Raw genomic sequence first — 18,986 nt, 5'->3', positions numbered from 1 at the left:
CATTTAAGCAAAGCTGACTCCAGCGTGGCATTGCTGGTCTTCTGCCCCCCAACCCTGCCCCAGCCAGCTCCCTGGTCACGAGTTTCCTCCAAGGCCCTGCCCTGCCCCCTCTTCTCTTCACTCTCCATATTCTTTCTTGGTGACCTCATCAGTCCCCAAGGGTGCCATTTTCACCTCTGTGCAGCTGTAGTATCTCCCCTAAGCTTCAGTCTTGGCATCTTGAACTGCCCCTGGATATTTGCAGCTATCTAGCCCATGGACACCCAAAACAGAACTCATTTGCTTCTCCCCCAAACCCATTTCTTTTCCAAACTTCTCAATTCCTGTTGAGGCCACTCCCATCCTTCCAGTGTTCCAGGTTTGCCCCCCTGAGTTATCCTCAGCTCTTCACTCTTCCTTACCTCACAAACTCAACCAGAAGTCAAAATCATGTCATTTTTTTTGGAAGGACTTTAGTGCAAGGATGGACCCTAAGTCCAGAGAGCCAGAGATGAAGCATGCTGCCCCACTCCCTGTCAGATGCGTCAGAGACTCAGAATGCAGAATGAGATACATCTTTGGATGTGGTCAATGAGGGAATTTGCTTTGCTTAACTAGGAATAATCATTATAAGGGTTCTTTTTTTCTTTTCTATTGGAGGGGAGAAAGGAAAAGATAAATGTTTGCCAGTCAAAAAAAATATGAAGTTTAAAAACTGTATTTAGCCCTGAACTAACATGTCTGTTGGTTGGTCTCATAAAAGAAAATACGTTGATTGTAAAAAAAATTCTTTTTTTAGGCAGTTGGGGTTAAGTGACTTGCCCAGGGTCACACAGCTAGTAAGTGTCAAGTGTTTGGTCTGAGGCCAGATTTGAACTTGGGTACTCCTGACTTCAGGGCCAGTGCTCTATCCACTGCGCCACCTAGCTGCCCCCATTGATTGTAAAAATTGTGTAATTTCTACCTCAGCATCTTTCATATATGCTGCCCTCCATCTCTCTTCTGACCCTGCCCCCATCCTGGTGCAAAGCCTTCAGTGCCTCTCACCTTGACCAGCAATACCTGCTGGAGGAGAAAAGGAGGGTCTGCCTGCCTCAAGTCTCCTGCTCGATTCAGTCCATCCAGCACACAGAAGCCAAAGTGGTTTTCTGGAAGCAAGGGTCTAGCCTCATCACTCCCATGCTCAATATATTCTGGTGGCTTCGTATCACCTCTAGGATCAGATCTAAACTCCTCCATTTAGCATTTAAATCTCTTTGCATCTTGGCTGCATCCTACTTTTTGCCAACCTTACTCCTGCACATCAATGATCTGGCTATCCTGGCACACCAGCTCTTCTTCACACAATTCCACATCCCATCTCCAGCCCTCTGCACTGGCTGCCCAGCATACCTGGAAATGTCCTCCTCCTCCTCCTCTTCCTCCTCCTTCTTTTCCTCCTCCTCACCTCCACCTCAACTCAGTTCAAGGACCACCTTCTGTGTGAAGTCTTTTTTGGTTCCCCCTACCCCTGGTACCATCCTCCTTCCCAATGTCCCCCTGGATCTGCCTTCCTTGAGTTTTGTCCTTCCCTCCATGTGCTCTTTGTCTCCCCGATCAGAACACAAGTTCCCTGAGAGTTGGGACTATTTCATCTTTGTCTTTGTTTATCCAGCACCTGGAACAGTGCCTGGAACACGATAAGCACTTAACAAATGCTTATCTATTGATTCACTCCTAAACTCAAAGGCCTAAGTGTGCCTTCAGAGTGCTGCTGGGGCTTGCCTAGCAAATACTCGTGTTCCAAAAAAAAAAAAAGTTAAAAAATTAAAAAAAAAAATACTTGTGTTCCCACTCCATTGAGAGCAGCCATTTGGAAGAGCTTTGCTTGGTCATTTTTGCTGTTGACTTTTGTTTTTTATGTCCCAATTATTTCTCCGATACTACTCATCCACCCCCAGCTTCCTTATTGAAAAGACAAATATTCAAGCAAAGCCAATCAATAGGGGCTGCATCTGACAGCGTATCCCACATTCTCCATCTGGCGTCCTCGCCTCGCCTACAATTTTGTTGGAGGCAACATTTACCTGCATATATGTCTGTTCTTAATACTGTATATATCCATCCTCATTCAGCTAGATACTGGATTATGGTGCAAAGCTGGGAAGCCAACGTGGTAAGTCACGTGTATGAGAGAAGGATCCCATTTAATCCCCTGAGCATTTACAGCATATCTACAGTGTGCCAGGCACTGTGTGAATGAAGTGCTGGGACCACAAAGGCAACAATGAGGCAGTCCCTCCCTACAGATAAGTCTACCCATACTAACCACTAACTTTATACGTGGGCATGACAACAGAGATTCTCATGTATGCTGCTTGTCTCTAAAGGGGGCCACAGAGGTTCTAGTTCACAAACAGAAGGTAAGGGAAAGCCAGAGAGAAAGAGACAGAGGTAGAAAGACAAAGAGAGAGACAGACAGAGGGGAGGGGAGAGAGAGAGAGAGAGAGAGAGAGAGAGAGAGAGAGAGAGAGAGAGAGGGAGGGAGGGAGGGAGAGAGAGCCCATCAGTACCCATCAACACCAGGCTCAGTTTACATAATATGTTTTTATTTTTCATTTTGGCAGCTCAAAGAAATCCTCGAAAACCCTCACCTGCTGACAGTTATTAAGATGGAAGAAGCTGGGGATGAAATCGTGAGCAATGCCATCTCCTATGCTCTCTACAAAGGTGAGGAGATCCTACTGCTCACCAGGAATGTTGACTTGGGGCTGTTTTGCCCACTGCCTTCACTTTGAAATCTGGGTTTGGAATGGAGGTCATTGAAGAACAGAGGACTTAGCACCTTCCTGTGGGGTTAGAGCTTGTGAGGCTGGAGCAAGGAAAGGTCTTTTGTAGTATTCTCCACTGACATTCTTCTACACCATTTCAACACAGCACCCAGGGGACCCTGGGCTCTCAAAGCATGTGAATTCTGGTATGCTACCAAGACCTTAAGTCACTTAACCTTTACTTGACTCAGTTTCCTCAACTCTAAAATAGGGATAATAATAACAGCTACTTCCAGGGTTATTGTGAGGCTCAAATGAGATAGTATGTGCAAAGTGCTTAACACAATGCCTGACAAACAGTAGGTTCCATATAAATACTTATTCCCTTCCCTTTCCCCTTCCCTTCTAAGCACCTCAGTTTCTTCTTCTGTAAGATGGGGATATTTTCCTTCCTCATAGGTTTGTTTTACAAACATCAATGACCTGTATTTAAATGAAAATTACTATACTTACTCTAAGTGATTAAAAGAGAGGAAGCTTTCCTACTGATGATGAAATCCTGCCCTGGGCTCCTGTTCTCTACCACCCAGCCCAAGAACATCAAAGGGACCCCTCAAGCAGACCCATTCTTTCTCTAATGAAATCAGCCTAACAATCTAGGAGGGGAGAAATGAAAGGACAGAAAATGGCTGATATGCTGCTCAGCAGCTCCTTAGTGCCTCCTCTGGACACAAATTATTGTTTACAGGACTTACTTACCAGGGTAATGGTGTGACTGACCCCAATCTAATGTGAACTCCTTAAAGACAGGGACAGGCTTCTATATCCTAAGTGCCCTGCACATAGTGGGTGCCTAATAAATGCTTATTAGATTCTGAATGGAGTCAACTCATGTATTTGGGACAAGCATTAAAGATGGGTTGGGAAATTCTGCAGGCTTTTGAATGACCCTCACGACTCACTGATACAGAGACCAATCTTATAAAAAGTCCATGAGAGCATTCGCCCAGTGATGCTGCCCAAGTGCAAGCCTTCAAAACACAAACATTGTCATTATAGGATCATGGGATTGAGGCCCATAGGGGCTTCAGATTGAGTAAGTCAGAGGTGCCAAACATGCTTTCCTGCTGAATGGTGGCAGCCCTCCCAAGTGTGACCCCAGCTCAGTCAAATGGCATTGGGAGATACTTAACCAAATAAATAAAAATACAGCAAAACATAGATAATGTTAACGTGGGGTTTTCTAGGTCAATATATTTGTCCACAGGGATCCTTATGGACAGTTTAGTGCCCCCTCCCCCCATTTCCATTTGAGTTCCACACCACTGGTCTAAGTCAACTCCTTAGATCACTTTCCAACTAGGCAAAGTTATAATAATCATGGGATCTTAAGATCATGAGTTTAGAGCTGGAAGGGGCATTAGAGGTAATCTCATCTAAGCCCCTCCTTTTACAAGCTAGGAAACTTAGGCCTAAGGAGGTCAAGTGACCAAGCAGGGAGTTGAGATTCAAACCCAAGCCCTCTAGCCACGTGTCTCTTGCTTTGGGGGGGTTACCTCACACAGCATTACCACTGCATGCATTGTCACAATCGGAGCTTTGGAACAAAGTGTAAGTGTAAGGATAGATTAACAATCACCTTAAGCACTGTCTGTCACCTCCGGGTCCAGATAACTACTGTAGGCAAACCCAGACAAGCCCCCTCCTGCCTCAATTTTTGGTGGTTTTCACCCTGCTCCCCTCCCTTCACCAGCCTTCAGCACCAATGAGCAGGAGAAGGACAACTGGAATGGCCAACTGAAGCTGCTACTCGAGTGGAACCAGCTAGACCTGGCCAATGAGGAAATCTTCACCAATGACCGCAGATGGGAGGTGAGGAAGAAGCCAGCTGGGAAGATGGTGGCTCACTGCCAAACCCAGTCCAGGCAGAGTGGGGGGAATCTTTAAGAGAGTTTCACCTCTCACACTTTGTAAAGACCTTTCCATTCTGGTTCACCAAAGTCATAACTGCAATGACACTATCCCAAAGTCCTGACCCCTGAGCCCTCGGCTTGGGGTCATGCCTTTTTCCTCCTTCAGCTGCCAGCTTCCTGGAAGGCAGATGATGCAGTGCATAGAGGGATGGGCTTGGAATCAGGAACAGGAGTTCAAATCCAGCCTCAGACATCTATTGTGTGGCCCAGGAAAAGTCACCTGTCTGCCTTGGTTTCCTCAACTGTAAAGTGGGAATCTAATTTAGTTAGTTAGTTGGTTTTAGTTTTCAATATTCACTTTTATAAGATTTTGAGTTCTAAATTTTTCTCTCTCCCTTCCCTTCCCTTCCCCCTCCCCAATACGGCATGCAATCTGATACAGGCTATACAAGTACAAACCATGTTAAACGTATTTCCATATTAGTTGTGTTGTGAAAGAAGAATCAGAAAAAAAGGGAAAAACCATGAGAAAGAAAAAAACAACAAAAGGGAAAATAGCCTGCTTCTATCTGCATTTGGACTCCAGAGTTCTTTCTCTGGATGTGGACAGCATTTTCCACCATGAGTCTTTTGGAATTGTCTTAGATCCTTGTATTGCTGAGAAGAGCTAAGTCTGTCAAAGTTGGTCATCGCACAATGGTGCGGTTACTGTGTACAATGTTCTCCTGCTTCTGCTCATATGGTGGGAATCTTATCAGCACCCACCTCCTAGGGCTGTTGTGGGAAGTACAGGAGATAATATTTGTAAAATGCTTAGCACAGCCCCTGATACATAGTAGGTGCTTAATGCTCCTTCCCTTTCCCATTGCCAGTCTGCCGACCTTCAGGAAGTCATGTTCTCAGCCCTGGTGAAGGACAGGCCCAAGTTTGTCCGCCTCTTTCTGGAAAATGGCCTAAACCTGAGGAAGTTCCTCACCAATGATGTCCTCACCGAGCTCTTCTCCAACAATTTCAGCAGTCTTGTGTACCGCAACCTGCAGATCGCCAAAAACTCTTACAACGATGCCCTCCTCACCTTCGTCTGGAAGCTGGTGGCAAACTTCAGAAGAGGGTACAGGAAGGAAGACAGGAGCAGCAGGGAGGATCTGGACATCGAGCTCCAGGTTTGAGACAGGCAGAGTAGCCAGCTCAATCCCAAGGGTTTTTCTGACACCCCTTAAAAAGTGCATTAAAATATGGTCATTGTCAGATGCTTTGGGGGGGGGGGGAGATTCAATTAAGGTGCTAATGATTCTGTCCTTTCCTATCCCACTGACCTTGGGCAAGTCACTGAGCCCAAGGTTCCCCACCTATAAAATGATGGGGTTGGACTCAGTTATCACCAAGGTCACTTCCAGGTCTAATATAAATGATCCATCTATACCAGAGTACTTGTGTGACCTTGGATCTAGGGAGGGGTGAGACGTTGGACAATAGTCCAGTTCCAAAGCAATTCTGATAGGCTGGGGCCTTGGGCTGAATTTACTATGGTGGAATTCAATAGGAACAAATGTAGTCTTAGATTTGGGCACAAAAACAACTTCACAGTAGGAAATGGGGAGGCAAAGTTAGACAGAAGATCTTCTGACAAAGATCTGGGGGGCTTAATCTATTACAAACTCAATCTGAGTCAGCAGAAGCTGTGAGTTAATGCAATCTCAGGCAGCCTTCAGAGGGTCAGAGCTTCCAGGAAGAGGGAAGAGATAGACCATCCTTCTGCCCTGTGCCCAGTCAGACCTGGCTGGATGACTGAGTTCCCTTCTGGGTTTCATAGTTTAAGGAGGACATTGATGGTCTGGAGAGGGTCCTGAGGAGGATGGCCAGGATGGGCTTGCAGTCCTATGCTATGTATGACCTTGAGTCCTGACTGTATGAAGCTCTGTTGAAGGAAGTAGAGAGGTTTAGCCAGAGAAGCCACCATGGAGTTGGGGGGGGGGGCGGGTGGAATAAAAGCTGTCTTCAAGTATTTGAAGAGCAATTTGACATCATCATTAGAGTAAGCATTAGCGTCAGGCCCTAAGCTTTACAAAGCACTTTGTATGTTACTTCATTGATAGATTCATTTTGTTTGGCCCTAGAGGATAGAGCCAGAAACAATGGGTGACAGTTGTAAAGAAATTTAGGCTGTATTTCAAGCAAAACTCCCTACCAACGAGAGCTGTCCTCACATGGAAGGGTGGCCTGGAGCAGCAGTGGACCGCCCTTCACTAGAGGTCCTCCAGCAGAGGCTGGTTGACCACTTGTCCAGTATTTTGTAGTGCAGCTTCCTTTCATGTGTGGTTGGACTCCAAGGATGGGGAGGGCTCTTCCAGCTCTCAAATTCTGTGATTCTGTGGTGTTTGCATTGCCTTGACTTCTTCCAGAGCTATTTAATAGATCCCTGATGGGTTGGACCAGGTGGCCTCTGAGGCCCTGTCTAGTTCTAAGTTCTATGATTCTAAGATCTTTCCTGGCTCCTTCTAGTCTTCATTCTATTTGGGCTCAATAACTAGCCTGAAAAATCTATAGAAGCAAAATAACATCTATGCTTACACAGGGAAGAATCATTCTTAGCCTGCTCAATTTCATGGATGGCTTCATAGAGAACATGGCAGGTAACTCTTCCTCCAGTTACTTTAGTCTCACTTTATGCTGGGACAAGAACTAAAAGTCTGACTGACTTCAAGTACTTAAGAGGTCATCCTATGGGGGGGAAAAAAAGGATTTGTCTTGTTCTGCTTTGCCCCCCGAGAGCAGAACTAGGGGCAATGAGAGGGGCCATTTAAGCCTTGATTCCAGGAAAAACTTCCTAAAACTTAGAGCTGTCCCAGAGTGAAGTGGGCTATCTCCCTGGAGATCTTAAAGCAAAGGCTGAATATCTTTTCCACCCCCCATAAGCTACTTTGTATATATTTTGTTTTTAATTTGCAATGTGAATGCCATTTCCCCACCTCTATCCCCAGAAGAATGTAAGCACCTTGAGGGCAGGGTCTGTTTCATTGTTTCTCTTTGTATCCCCAGCACCTAGCACAGTGTCTGGCTCAGGAGAGGTTCTTAACAGAGGCTTGCTGAGTGGATGCGTGATCACTTAGTAGGTCTGGGGAATTTTGGAGGTGTCTGGGTCCAGCTAAGCCACTGCTGCTACTAAAGTTCCTCCTGCCTCTAAAATTCTGTGATTCTGTGACTAACCTGCTACATTACTGAGATCAAACCATGGGGTTGCTTTTATGGACTCTTTTCTTCAAATTGCATTGCCCTCTAAGCAGGGATCACTTTCCTGAGGGTTCTTGGGCCTCATTTTTCATTTTTATAGTGAAGCAGATTTGAAGTCAAGTAACCAGTTGTGTGACCATCAGTGCCTTTCATGTGGCTGATACTTGTTAGCACACATGGCATCATTCCCCTCCCTCAGTGCTGACCAGATGTCCTCCTCCTCTTCCTCTCAGGATGTGTCACCAATTACAAGGCACCCCCTGCAAGCCCTGTTCATCTGGGCCATTCTGCAGAACAAGAAGGAGCTCTCCAAGGTCATATGGGAGCAGGTAAAAGCCCTGTCCTTTCCCCTCTGCCATTTTCCTCCCTGGCTTTCCCAGGGCCTGGGGGTCCTACTCCCAGTGTTTTTATCAATGAAATGAAATGTTTGTCTGGCAGAAGGACATCTTCTAAGGGACAGCTTACCTCTTATCCTTATTACCTGTGTGACCTCGGGCATGTGACTCCATGTGCCTGGGCCTCAGTTTCCTCATCTGTAGATGAAGGCACCAGACTAAATGCCCTCCAAGGTTCCTTCTAGCTCTAAATGTGTGATTATAGGATTGTATGCAAAAATCAAATATAACCTATTGTTGTAGAGGCAAAGAATCCCTGGGTAGAGGAACTGACAGGCTGAATAGTTTGCCTTAAGTTTCTGCTGTTATCTTCTTTCTTTCCTCCCTTTTTTGGCCTGCCCCAGGATATGACCATTGTAGCTGGCTTCTCCCCTGAGGCCAAGCAGCAACTTGTCTGTAAAATGAGTTAGAATTGTATCTGAGTGGAAAGGGAGCTCCAAGGTCATGTGGGCCAACACTGCCATTTTGCTGATGAAGAAACTGAGGCCCATTCATGTTAAAGTACTTTCTCCGAGGTCCCCAAGGGAAGAAGCAGCAGAGCTGGCCCTGAGGCTCACATGAGTCCCCTTCCTGGAGGCTGCCCATCACTCTTGGTGACCTCTGTCCCCTTCTAACTCTAGGTGTTCCAGCTCCAGTTCACATCTGTATTAATGGGTGGGTTTCAGGTGATGGAGAGGGGATGATGAGAACAAAGGCCCAGGAGTAGGAAAGCACAAGACTTTTATGAAATGGAGAGCTGAGTGAGACACTTATCTGTGAGGGGAGGAGGGTCAGCATAGCCTTGAACACCAGGATTTGCTAAACCAGAGGCGTCCTAGCAGTGACCCATCACTCTCCAGCTCTCCTGCAGCTGACTGATGGGCAGTACAGCGGTTAATGCTCTGGACTCAGAGTCGGGAAGACCTGAGGCCAATTCCTGCTTCAGACCCTTACTGGCTGTGTGACTTTGGACAAGTCATGTGCTCTCTCTAACCCTCAGTTTCCTTCTCTGTGAAATGGGAATAATAATGGCACCTACCTCCCAAGGTAGTCAAGGCTCCAATGAGACATGAATGTAAGGCCCTTGACAAACCTTATATGGGGCTGATGTTGATTGGAACCAATCCTGACACTGTCCTGGTCCCTCCATAGACCAGAGGTTGCACTCTGGCAGCCCTGGGAGCCAGTAAGCTGCTGAAGACCCTCGCCAAGGTGAAAAATGACATCAATGCTGCAGGGGAATCAGAAGAGCTGGCAAATGAGTATGAGACTCGCGCTGTGGGTGAGTGGCCAAGAAGAGAAGGCCCACAGTCCAGGGTGCTGGCAGCCCTGTCCTGGCTCATGGCTCTCCTGCTCTGCTCCTCTGAGACAGGAGTAGCCTCAAATCCCAGGTCACTGGCCTCTAGTTTGCAGAGGCCACCCTCTGCCTTTCTGCCATTTGTTACCATATCTCTCCTTCCCATTCTCCTGGCTTTCCAATCTCATAGTACATCATCTTCGGTCACTGCTGCCCAATCCTTCAGTGCCTGATGGTAGCTCAGGGGGTCTGGTGACCTGATCCCATCATGGGCATCTCTGACTCAGCCTATTTATCCTGCCCATGAATCTGCTATTAGCGATTTTTCTTATGAGTTTTCTTGTCCAAAGGTCATGTCTCTTCATCTCTCTCTGTACCTCTCTCCAACTCTTTCTTTAGCTCTTTGTGCCCCTCACTGTCTCTCTTTCTGCATCTTTCTCCTTCTGTCTGCATTTCTTTTCTTGTCTCTCTCTCTCTGTCTCTCTGTAACTATGTTTCTCTCTCCCTGTCTTGGACTCTCTCTGTGTCCCTTATTATCTCCTCTGTGTCTCTGTCTCCCATCACATTTCTGTTTCTGTGTCTTTCATCACGTCTTTCTCTCTGTGTGTCTCCATCTCTCTCTGTCCCCAGAGAGCTCACTCTGTCTCTCTTCATGTCCGTCTCTGATCCTCTTTGTCTCTGTCTTAGAACTCTTCACAGAATGCTACAGCAATGATGAAGATCTGGCCGAACAGCTCCTGGTGTACACCTGTGAGGCCTGGGGTGGCAGCAACTGTCTGGAACTCGCTGTGGAAGCCACAGATCAGCAGTTCATTGCACAACCAGGAGTCCAGGTGAGAATCCGTCCAGCTCGATGTGAGTCTAGAAAACATCCAGACAGTGGGCACTTCCTCATCAGATCACGGGGACAATCGCCAGCAATGCTCCTTTTCTGTAGGAAAAATGTGGCAAGGGAAAGAGGACTAGGTTGGATAAGCCTTCTGACAGCACCCCCAGGTCCAACTATGCAGGCACAGCTGATCAAAGAGGCTTCCATCAACACTTTCAGGAGGGTTTTCTCTGTGTTTAAACTCACTTTGACTTAAATTGGTCTCGACTAGACCTCCTTCTCGGTTCTGAGCTTTGCTCCTCTCCCTCATGGAGGCACCAGCTCTCTGTCTTCTGAGATGATCTCTAGCCATGCGCATAAACCTGCAATCCCACCTGAACATGATGTGCTGCTGGGCATTTTTATTTACCTGACATTTGAGATACTAGCAAGAGGAAGCTGCTCCTGTCCAAGGGCAGCTCCTTGATGGTAGGGACTTGTCTTTACCTCCCTACTATTTTGTATATTTCCTGGTACACAGCAGGTCCTTAATAAATGTTTATTTGATTCAATTGAATTGAAGTTGTTTGGGGTAGCAGAAAAAGCTGAAGTGTAGGAGGCGGTGGACTGCTAGTTCCCGGTCCAACTTAGCATGAACTAGTTACCAGAATCTCAACTTTGGAAGGAACTCCTAAAACAGTTCAATTCAATATATCCTTTAAAAATCATTTCCTCTCTGCCATGGCCATCAATGGGCACCATCCAGGGATGTAGCCCTGCACTCTTGGACAGCACAAAGTGTTAGGAAGGTCTTCCTGATCTCAAATCTAAATTCACCTCTTTACCACTTCTACTTCTCTCCTGGTTTGGCCTTGGGGTAGGGAATGTAGAACAAAGCTAATCTCTCTTCTGGGACACTCCTCCTAATACTTGAAAAAAGTCTCTCAGTCATCAAGTCAGGCAATAGGGATTTATAAAGTGCCTGCTAAGTGTCAGGGACTGTGCTAAGTGCTGGGGATAAAGAGCAAGGCAAAACCAGTCTCAAGAGCTAGCCTGCTAATAGCTATTGTTCACTCCCAGCCCCTAGCTTCTCTTCTCAGGGTAAACATCCTCAATTCCAGTGATTCTTTTACATCTTTTTTTTTCAAGTGTTGATTCACCTTTATTTGTTATATGCATATATATGTGTGTGTGTGTGTGTGTGTGTGTGTGTGTGTGGTGTGTGTGTGTGTGTGTATGTGTATATGTGTGTGTGTGTGTGTGTGTGTGTGTGCGTATGAAGATTCATTAATTTATTTTTAGTTTTCAACATTCACTTCAACAAGATTTTGAGTTCCAAATTTTCTCCCCATCTCATCCCTCCCCCAACCCCAAGACAGCATGCATTCTGAACACCCTTTCCCCTAATCCGCCCTCCTTTCTATCTCTCCCCACTTCTCTTATTCCCTTCCTCTTCTATTTTCCTGTAGGGCAGGATATCCCATTGCCTGTATATCTTATTTCCCAGTTGCATATGAAAATAATTTTTTAACATTTGTTTTTAAAACTTTGGGTTTCAAATTTCTCCCTTCCTCCCTCCCCACACACCCTCATTTAGAAGGCAAGCATCTTGATACAGATTATAATTATGTAGTTATGCAAAACACTTCCATAGTAGTCATGCTGTGGAAAACCATATTTCCCTTTATCCTATCCCTCCCCCCATTTATTCTATTCTCTCTTTTGACCCTGTCCCTCCTCAGAAGTGTTTGCTTCTGATTACCCACTCCCCTAATCTGCCCTCCCCTCTATCATCCACCCCCCTTATCCACTTCCCCCCTTCTTTTCCTGTAGGGTAAGATAGCTTTCCATACCCAATTGAGTGTGTATGTTATTCCCTCCTTAGCCCAAATCCAATGAGAATAAGATTCACTCATTCCCTCTCACCTTCCCCCACTTCTCCTCCATTATAAAAGCCTTTTCTTGTCTGTTTTATGTGAGATAATTTACCCCATTCTACCCCTCCCTTTCTCCTTCTCCCAGTATAATCCTCTCTCACCCCTTAATTTTATTCTCCAGATATTACCTATTCATCTTCAATTCACCCTGTTACCTCTATTTATTAATCTATCTATACATAACAATTTTTTCCCTCAAACTACCCTGATACTGACAAGGTTCTCATGAGTTACAAATATCCTCTTTCCATATAGGAATGTAAGCAGTTTGACCTTAATGAGTCCCTTATGATTTCTCTTCCCTGTTTACCTTTTCATGCTTCTCTTGAGTCTTGTATTTGAAAGTTGAATTTTCTATTCAGCTCTGGTCTTTTCATCAAGAATGCTTGAAAGTCCTCTATTCCCCTGAATGTCTATTTCTTCCCCCTGAAGTATTATATTCAGTTTTGCTGTGTAGGTGATTCTTAGTTGTAATCCTATCTCCTTTGCCCTCTGGAATATCATATTTCAAGCCCTCTGGTCCCTTAATGTAGAAGCTGCTAAATCTTGTGTTATCCTAATTATGTTTCCACAATACTTGAGTTGTTTCTTTGTGGCTGCTTGCAATATTTTCTCTTTGACCTGAGAACTCTGAAATTTGGCTACAATATTCCTACTTTTACTTTGAGGATCACTTTCATGAGGTGATCAGTGGATTCTTTCAATTTCTATTTTACCCTCATGTTCTAGAAAATCAGGGCAGTTTTCCTTGATAATTTCTTGAAAGATGATGTCTAGGCTCTTTTTTTTGATCATGGCTTTCAGATAGTCCAATAATTTTTAAATATCTCTCCCGGATCTATTTTGCAGGTCAGTTGTTTTCCAATGAGATATTTCACATTGTCTTCTATTTTTCATTCTTTTGGTTTTGTTTTGCAATGTCTTATTTCTCATAAAATCACTAGCTTCCAATTGCTCCATTCTAATTTTTAAGGAAGTATTTTCTTCAGTAAGCTTTTGGACTTCCTTTTCCATTTGGCCAATTCTGCTTTTTAAGGCATTCTTCTCCTCATTGGCTTTTTGGACCTCTTTTGTCATTTGACTTAGGCTATTTTTAAGGTGTTATTTTCTTCAGTATTTTTGGGGGTCTCCTTTAGCAAGCTGTTGACTTGTTTTTCATGATTTTCTTGCATCACTCTCATTTCTCTTCCCAGTTTTTCCTCTACTTCTCTAACTTGCTTCTCAAAATCCTTTTTGAGCTCTTCCAAGGCCTGGGACTGATTCATATTTTTCTTGGAGGCTTTGGATGTAAGAGCTTTGACTTTGTTGTCTTCTTCTGGTTGTGTGTTTTGACCTTCTTTGTCACCAAAGAAAGATTCTGTGGTCTGACTTTTTTTGCGCTGCTTGCTCATGATCCCAGCCAATTTCTTGAGTTTTAAACTCTTTATTAAGGTAAGGGTCTGCTTCCAGTGTAGAGAATGCACCGTACCAAGCTTTGGGGGTTTTGTGCAGCTGTTTTCAGAGCTGTTTCTGGGGACCTGTAACTTTTCAGTTCTTCCAAGGTGGTACAATCAAGGGCAAGGTGTTTACCCCTTTCCTGGCCTGTGCTCTGGTCTATGAGTGATCACAAGCATTCTTTTCTCCCTTGGAATTGTGAGGAAGATTCCCTCTGCACTGCCACTACAAGCTGTACCATGCCAGCACTCCTCCTCACCCCAAGATCACCACCCAGAACTGTGACCCAGATCCAAGCACGGGCAAAGCAAGAGAATCCTGCCTTGGCACCAGCAGAGAGTCCCCCTCTGATCACTCATTTCCCCCTCAGTCTGTGGGCCAGAAGCTCCAGAAGCAGCCAGGACTGAGGCTGAGACCTAGCTTCTCTCTCCCCGAGGTCATAGACTTTTCCTACTCACCTTCTAAGTTGTCTTTGGCATTTGTGGGTTGAGAAATCTGGAAACTGCCACAGCTGCCCATGATTCAGTCCCCTGAGGCCTGCTCCAGGTTTGCTGAGGCCTGGTCTTTGTGTGTGTTGAACTACGTTTCTCTCCCAGCCTAGCACGATAGACCTTTCCAATCAACCATCCAGGTTGTCTTGGGCCGGGAATTTGTTTCACTCTGTCATTTTGTGGGTTCTGCTCTCTAGAATTTGTTTAGAGCCATTTTTTACAGGTATTTGGAGAGGTTTGGGGGAGAGCTCAAGCAAGTCACTGCTTTCATTCCACCATCTTGGCTCCACCCCCAATTCTCTTACATCTTGAAGCCCTCCTCCAATCTATTCACATGTCTCTGGATTCTTTCCAACTAACTCAAGTCGTTCTTAAAATGTAGTACCTGGAACCTAAGCCAATGTTCCAGATATGGGCTGACCAGGAAGAGTAAAGCAGGCATTCTGTACCCCTTAATGCTGCCTAATTTCTAATCACCTTTGTCATCTGTCTTATCACACTGTTTTCAAACACACTAACCATCTCACCATGCCTCTACCATCTTGTATGGGAAACATTGATCTCTATGCTAAATTGTACATTTTTATATTTACCCTTATACAGTGTTATCTTATTAGATTCAACCAAAGGTTCCAACCTGTTTAGATTTTTTTTTGTATCCTGTTTTCTTCTCCAGTGAATTATAAGTCACCTTTTCAGCCCATCTGATAAGCGTGTCATCTATACCTGTATTCAGTACATTTATAAAAAGAGCAAAGAGCCCAGGCTCTATGAGAATGGGGTATATAATGGGTGCTAAGTATAGACCCTGTCTGCTCAAGCCTGCATCCAAATGGGTGCAAGCACAAGTGATATTAGGTCAGCCTTCTGCAAATTCCATTTTTATGGCAATCAGCACTGGAGAAAAACCAGAGTGTGTTTATGTGAATACTGTCACTTGCTGGTGATTGGTCCATAAGCAAATTAGCCAAGCAGTAGGTGATTTGTGGTTATCGATGGGTCACTGTTCACCAACAGCAAGTCCACCCCAGGGCTGGGACCACAGGGAGTAGAGGTTTGAGCATGATTCGGGTCTGTGTGGGTAGATTTCAAAGCTCAGCCCAGGTAATTGGGGGGGGGAGGGTGGATTGGGGGAACTGGGGGAGAGGCTATCTACTCGTATGAATTATTCACTCTTCTCTCCCTCTCCATTAAGGCACATAATAGAGAGCTGACTGTGGCAGGTTTGTATTCAGCTCGTGAATCTGATTTGTACTATTGGACATTGCTTCAGAGTGGTGGCATTTTCAAGGTGGGGAGAGTGGTAGAGGATGGAGGAAGCAAGTTTTTTGTCCTGTCTGTCTCTTTCCCGCCCTGACAGAATGGCCTCCATTCTTTTGTCTCTATTGCCTCCAGAATTTCCTTTCCAAGCAATGGTATGGAGAGATATCCCGGGACACCAAGAACTGGAAGATCATTCTATGCCTGTTTCTCATACCTTTGGTGGGCTGTGGTTTTGTGTCCTTCAGGTAATGACCATAGTTTTCCTTAAAAGGCTCATTCAGTGAAGGAAAGTGAATGAAAAGGCAGATGACCAGAAAGTGACCTCTAGCAATTACAATTGGTTTCTTGTCATAGCAGGCCCTTCTTGGAGCTGCCCCCAACTGGCACTTGGTATGGCCAAGCTTGATTTGAGTCACATCCTGTTGTCATTCTATCAAAGGATTTAGATTTAGACCTGAAAGGGACCTTCAGGGTCATGTAATCCAACCCTTTTATGCTCCAGATGGGTAAACTGAGGCAAGAAAAGTTACAAGCTAGGCCACAGATCTCGAGCTGGATGGATGTCAGAGGCCACCTTATCCAACTTCCTGAAGCAGAGCAGAGATGGAAAGGTGATTTGGCCAAGATCAAAGTGGTTCACTCCTGTAGTACTTGGGGGTCTGCCCTTCTCCTATGGCTCTCACTACATGTTTCCTTATGCCATAGACATGTATTGCATAACATATATATATATATATATGTATATATGTGTGTGTGTGTGTGTGTGTGTGTGTGTGTGTGTGCAGATGTATGTATTCTATATGTTGTATTGTGTGCATATAATTTATCCTACTGGGATGCAAACTCTTTTCTTTCATATGGCCACAGCTGCTTGGAACTTTCCATGGTGACTTGTAATAACAGACTCTAAAAACGTGCTGAATTTTGAAAACAAATGTGCTGTTAGCAATATAGTGCAGGCTACTGAAAGCAGTACAAAGCAAATCTGAAGTCATTGGAAGGGGCCTTAATATATAAGGAGAGGCAGATCTGGTGCACGTGGAACACGTGGGTTCAGCCTTTCTTAGATCTGCGGATTTTAAGATGCAAAAGTGAGCTGGGAGGGCACTCCAGGCCTGGGGAGCAGCACGTGCAAAAGCCTGGAGGTGGGAGGGCAGAGATGCCTGATTCTGGACTTTCTGGTTGGTAGTATTAAGCAGAGCTTATTTTTGGCAATGAGAACAAAGGGTGGCTATCTGAGCAGAGAGTGTTTTTGTCTTCTAGAAGTGGGTTTCTAAACCATCTAAAAAAGGGAACAAGATAAGCAGGTTCATGGGGCAGCTACGTGGTGCAGTAGAGAGGGGCAGCTAGGTGGTGCAGTACAGAGCACCAGCCCTGGAGTCAGTTCAAATCTGACCTCAGATGCTTGACACTTACTAGCTGTGTGACCTTGGGCAAGTCACTTAACCCCAATTGTCTCAAAAGAAAAAAAAAGATAAGCAGGTTCAACCTAGGGCTAGCCTTATTCAGTGGACAAAGGATTTTGGTTCTCAAAGGGTTACTAATGAACTCATTCATTCATTCATTCATTCATTCATTGACCAGCCTTTGTCAAGCACCTACCCCTCAAGGGTAGGGTCCATTCTATTGGGAAAACAACAGGACACAGAAAAGTAAATACAAAGCTACTTACTGCAGGTAGGTTCAAAGTCATTGGGGGTGGGCTGGGGTGGGCTGGAAGAATCCAGTAGGCTTCCTGTAGGAGGTGGCATGCTGAGCTATTTTAGACATGACCATACAAAGGGCACAGATCCATTTCATAAGGAGCAGATTCCACTTCTAAAGGACCAAGCTCTCTGGGTTCATTTCTTTCCCACCTCAGGAAGAAGCCCATCGACAGACATAGAAGGCTTATCTGGTCCTACCTGGCTTTCTTCACCTCACCATTTGTGGTCTTCTCCTGGAATGCGGTCTTCTATATCGCCTTCCTGCTGCTTTTTGCCTACGTGCTGCTCATGGATTTCCACTCTGTGCCTCACACACCAGAGCTCATCCTCTATGCCCTGGTCTTCGTCCTCTTCTGTGATGAAGTGAGACAGGTAGGCAGCCCCATTCCCCAGGGAGCTCAGCTCTTTCCAAAGCCAGAGAGAACAGGGACTGCCTTCAGAGATCAAAGGGAGCTGGTTCTAGAACCAACTTTCCTGTTGTAAGTAAGGCCTGAAGACAAGGAGGGACTTTATCCAATCTTCCCCCACCTCCATAGCTGGGCAATCCTTCATCAGCCCAGTGAAAGTCCCTTCAAATCCCAAGTCCTTCTGCTTTGCCAATTCAATTCAACAGGTGAGGATTAAGCACCTAGTCAGAATGATGGGGGGGGGGCGGGGCAGGAGGGAAGACGGCGTGTAGAGATATAAGCAGATACAAATTACACACAGAGTATACGCAAGGTAATTTTGGGAGCACTTCGAACATGTAGGGGAGCTGAGAAAGGTCTCACGTGGAAGGGGAACCTTGAGTAGAATGTAAAAGGGAGCTTGAAGCTCCCTAGAAGGGAGATTCCAAGAGGCAGAGGGAAGGATGGAGGGGATTCCAGAGCAGTGGGGAAGGTCTCTCTAGGAGTTTATGGGGTCCAAGGAGGAGGTGGTTACCAATTTGGGTGACCAGGGGAAGCTTTTGGAAAACGGGGGATTCGAGTAGGGTCTGATGAATAAGAATATGCCATGTGAAGCATGGGAAGGGGAGGGGGTATCAGAGTGAGGAAGGGCAAGGAGGCTGGGCTGGGTAGGCTGTGTTACAAGTTCTGTGGCTGAAGCATGAAGAGGGTGGAGATGAGCAGCAGGAGATAGGGCCAGACGAGGGGGTTGGCATCAGATTATGGAGGGCCTTGAAGGGAAGAGGGGGCTATGGGAAAGATTTTTGAGGAAAAGAGTTATGTCGAGGCATCATAGCATAATAAAGAAGGCGCAGAACTTTAGGTCAAGAGGACCTAGGTTCAAATCCACCCTAGATATTTGCTAGCTGAGTGACTCTGGGCAAGTCACTTAACTTCTGTCTGCCTCAGTTTCCTCATCTGTAAAATCTTAAAGAAGAGATTGGAACTCATGGCCTCTGAGAGCCCTTCCAGTTCTGAATCTGTGATCCTGTGATCTGTGAGTAAAATAATTCCTTTGGCCACCATGTAAAAGGCTTATTCTATGAGAAGAGCCATAGGGAGATGATAATAACCATCTTTGAGTCATTTTATAGCAGGAGTGAGTGGCGGGAAATTCAGGAAAGAGGATCTGTACATGTACAGGGATAGTGGGAACAGAAAGGAGGAATTGGATGGGAAAAATCTCTCAGGAAGGTGGAAACCACTGGATTTGGTCATCGATTGTATGTGAGGGCATTGTTGTTTAATTGTGTCCAACTTTTCATGACCCCTTGGGGTCCTCTTGGCAGATACTGTAGTGGTCTACCATTTCCTTCTCCAGCTCATTTTACACACGAGGAAACTGAGGCACACAGCATGACTTGCCGAGGGTCACACA

At 45.4% G+C, this 18,986-nt stretch overlaps 1 protein-coding gene across 1 annotated transcript in view; it reads left to right on the top strand.

Moving 5' to 3' along the window:
- TRPM8 (transient receptor potential cation channel subfamily M member 8) overlaps positions 1-18,986 on the top strand; it is a 59,647-nt gene that overhangs the window by 15,302 nt on the left and 25,359 nt on the right. Inside the window, exons 7-14 of the mRNA XM_020973443.2 lie at positions 2,586-2,688; positions 4,483-4,601; positions 5,515-5,805; positions 8,107-8,202; positions 9,400-9,529; positions 10,232-10,377; positions 15,610-15,722; positions 17,339-17,555. Coding sequence (XP_020829102.2) covers positions 2,586-2,688; positions 4,483-4,601; positions 5,515-5,805; positions 8,107-8,202; positions 9,400-9,529; positions 10,232-10,377; positions 15,610-15,722; positions 17,339-17,555 — 1,215 coding nt within the window. The remainder of the gene's footprint in view (positions 1-2,585; positions 2,689-4,482; positions 4,602-5,514; positions 5,806-8,106; positions 8,203-9,399; positions 9,530-10,231; positions 10,378-15,609; positions 15,723-17,338; positions 17,556-18,986) is intronic.

This window comes from Phascolarctos cinereus, unplaced genomic scaffold (genome assembly GCF_003287225.1).
Source record: "Phascolarctos cinereus isolate Bilbo 61053 unplaced genomic scaffold, phaCin_HiC Scaffold_5;HRSCAF=322, whole genome shotgun sequence".
In the NCBI taxonomy this organism is placed as follows: domain Eukaryota; kingdom Metazoa; phylum Chordata; class Mammalia; order Diprotodontia; family Phascolarctidae; genus Phascolarctos; species Phascolarctos cinereus.
The sequence above is the reverse complement of the archived record's forward strand: the minus strand, read 5'-3'. Positions and strand labels throughout refer to the sequence as shown.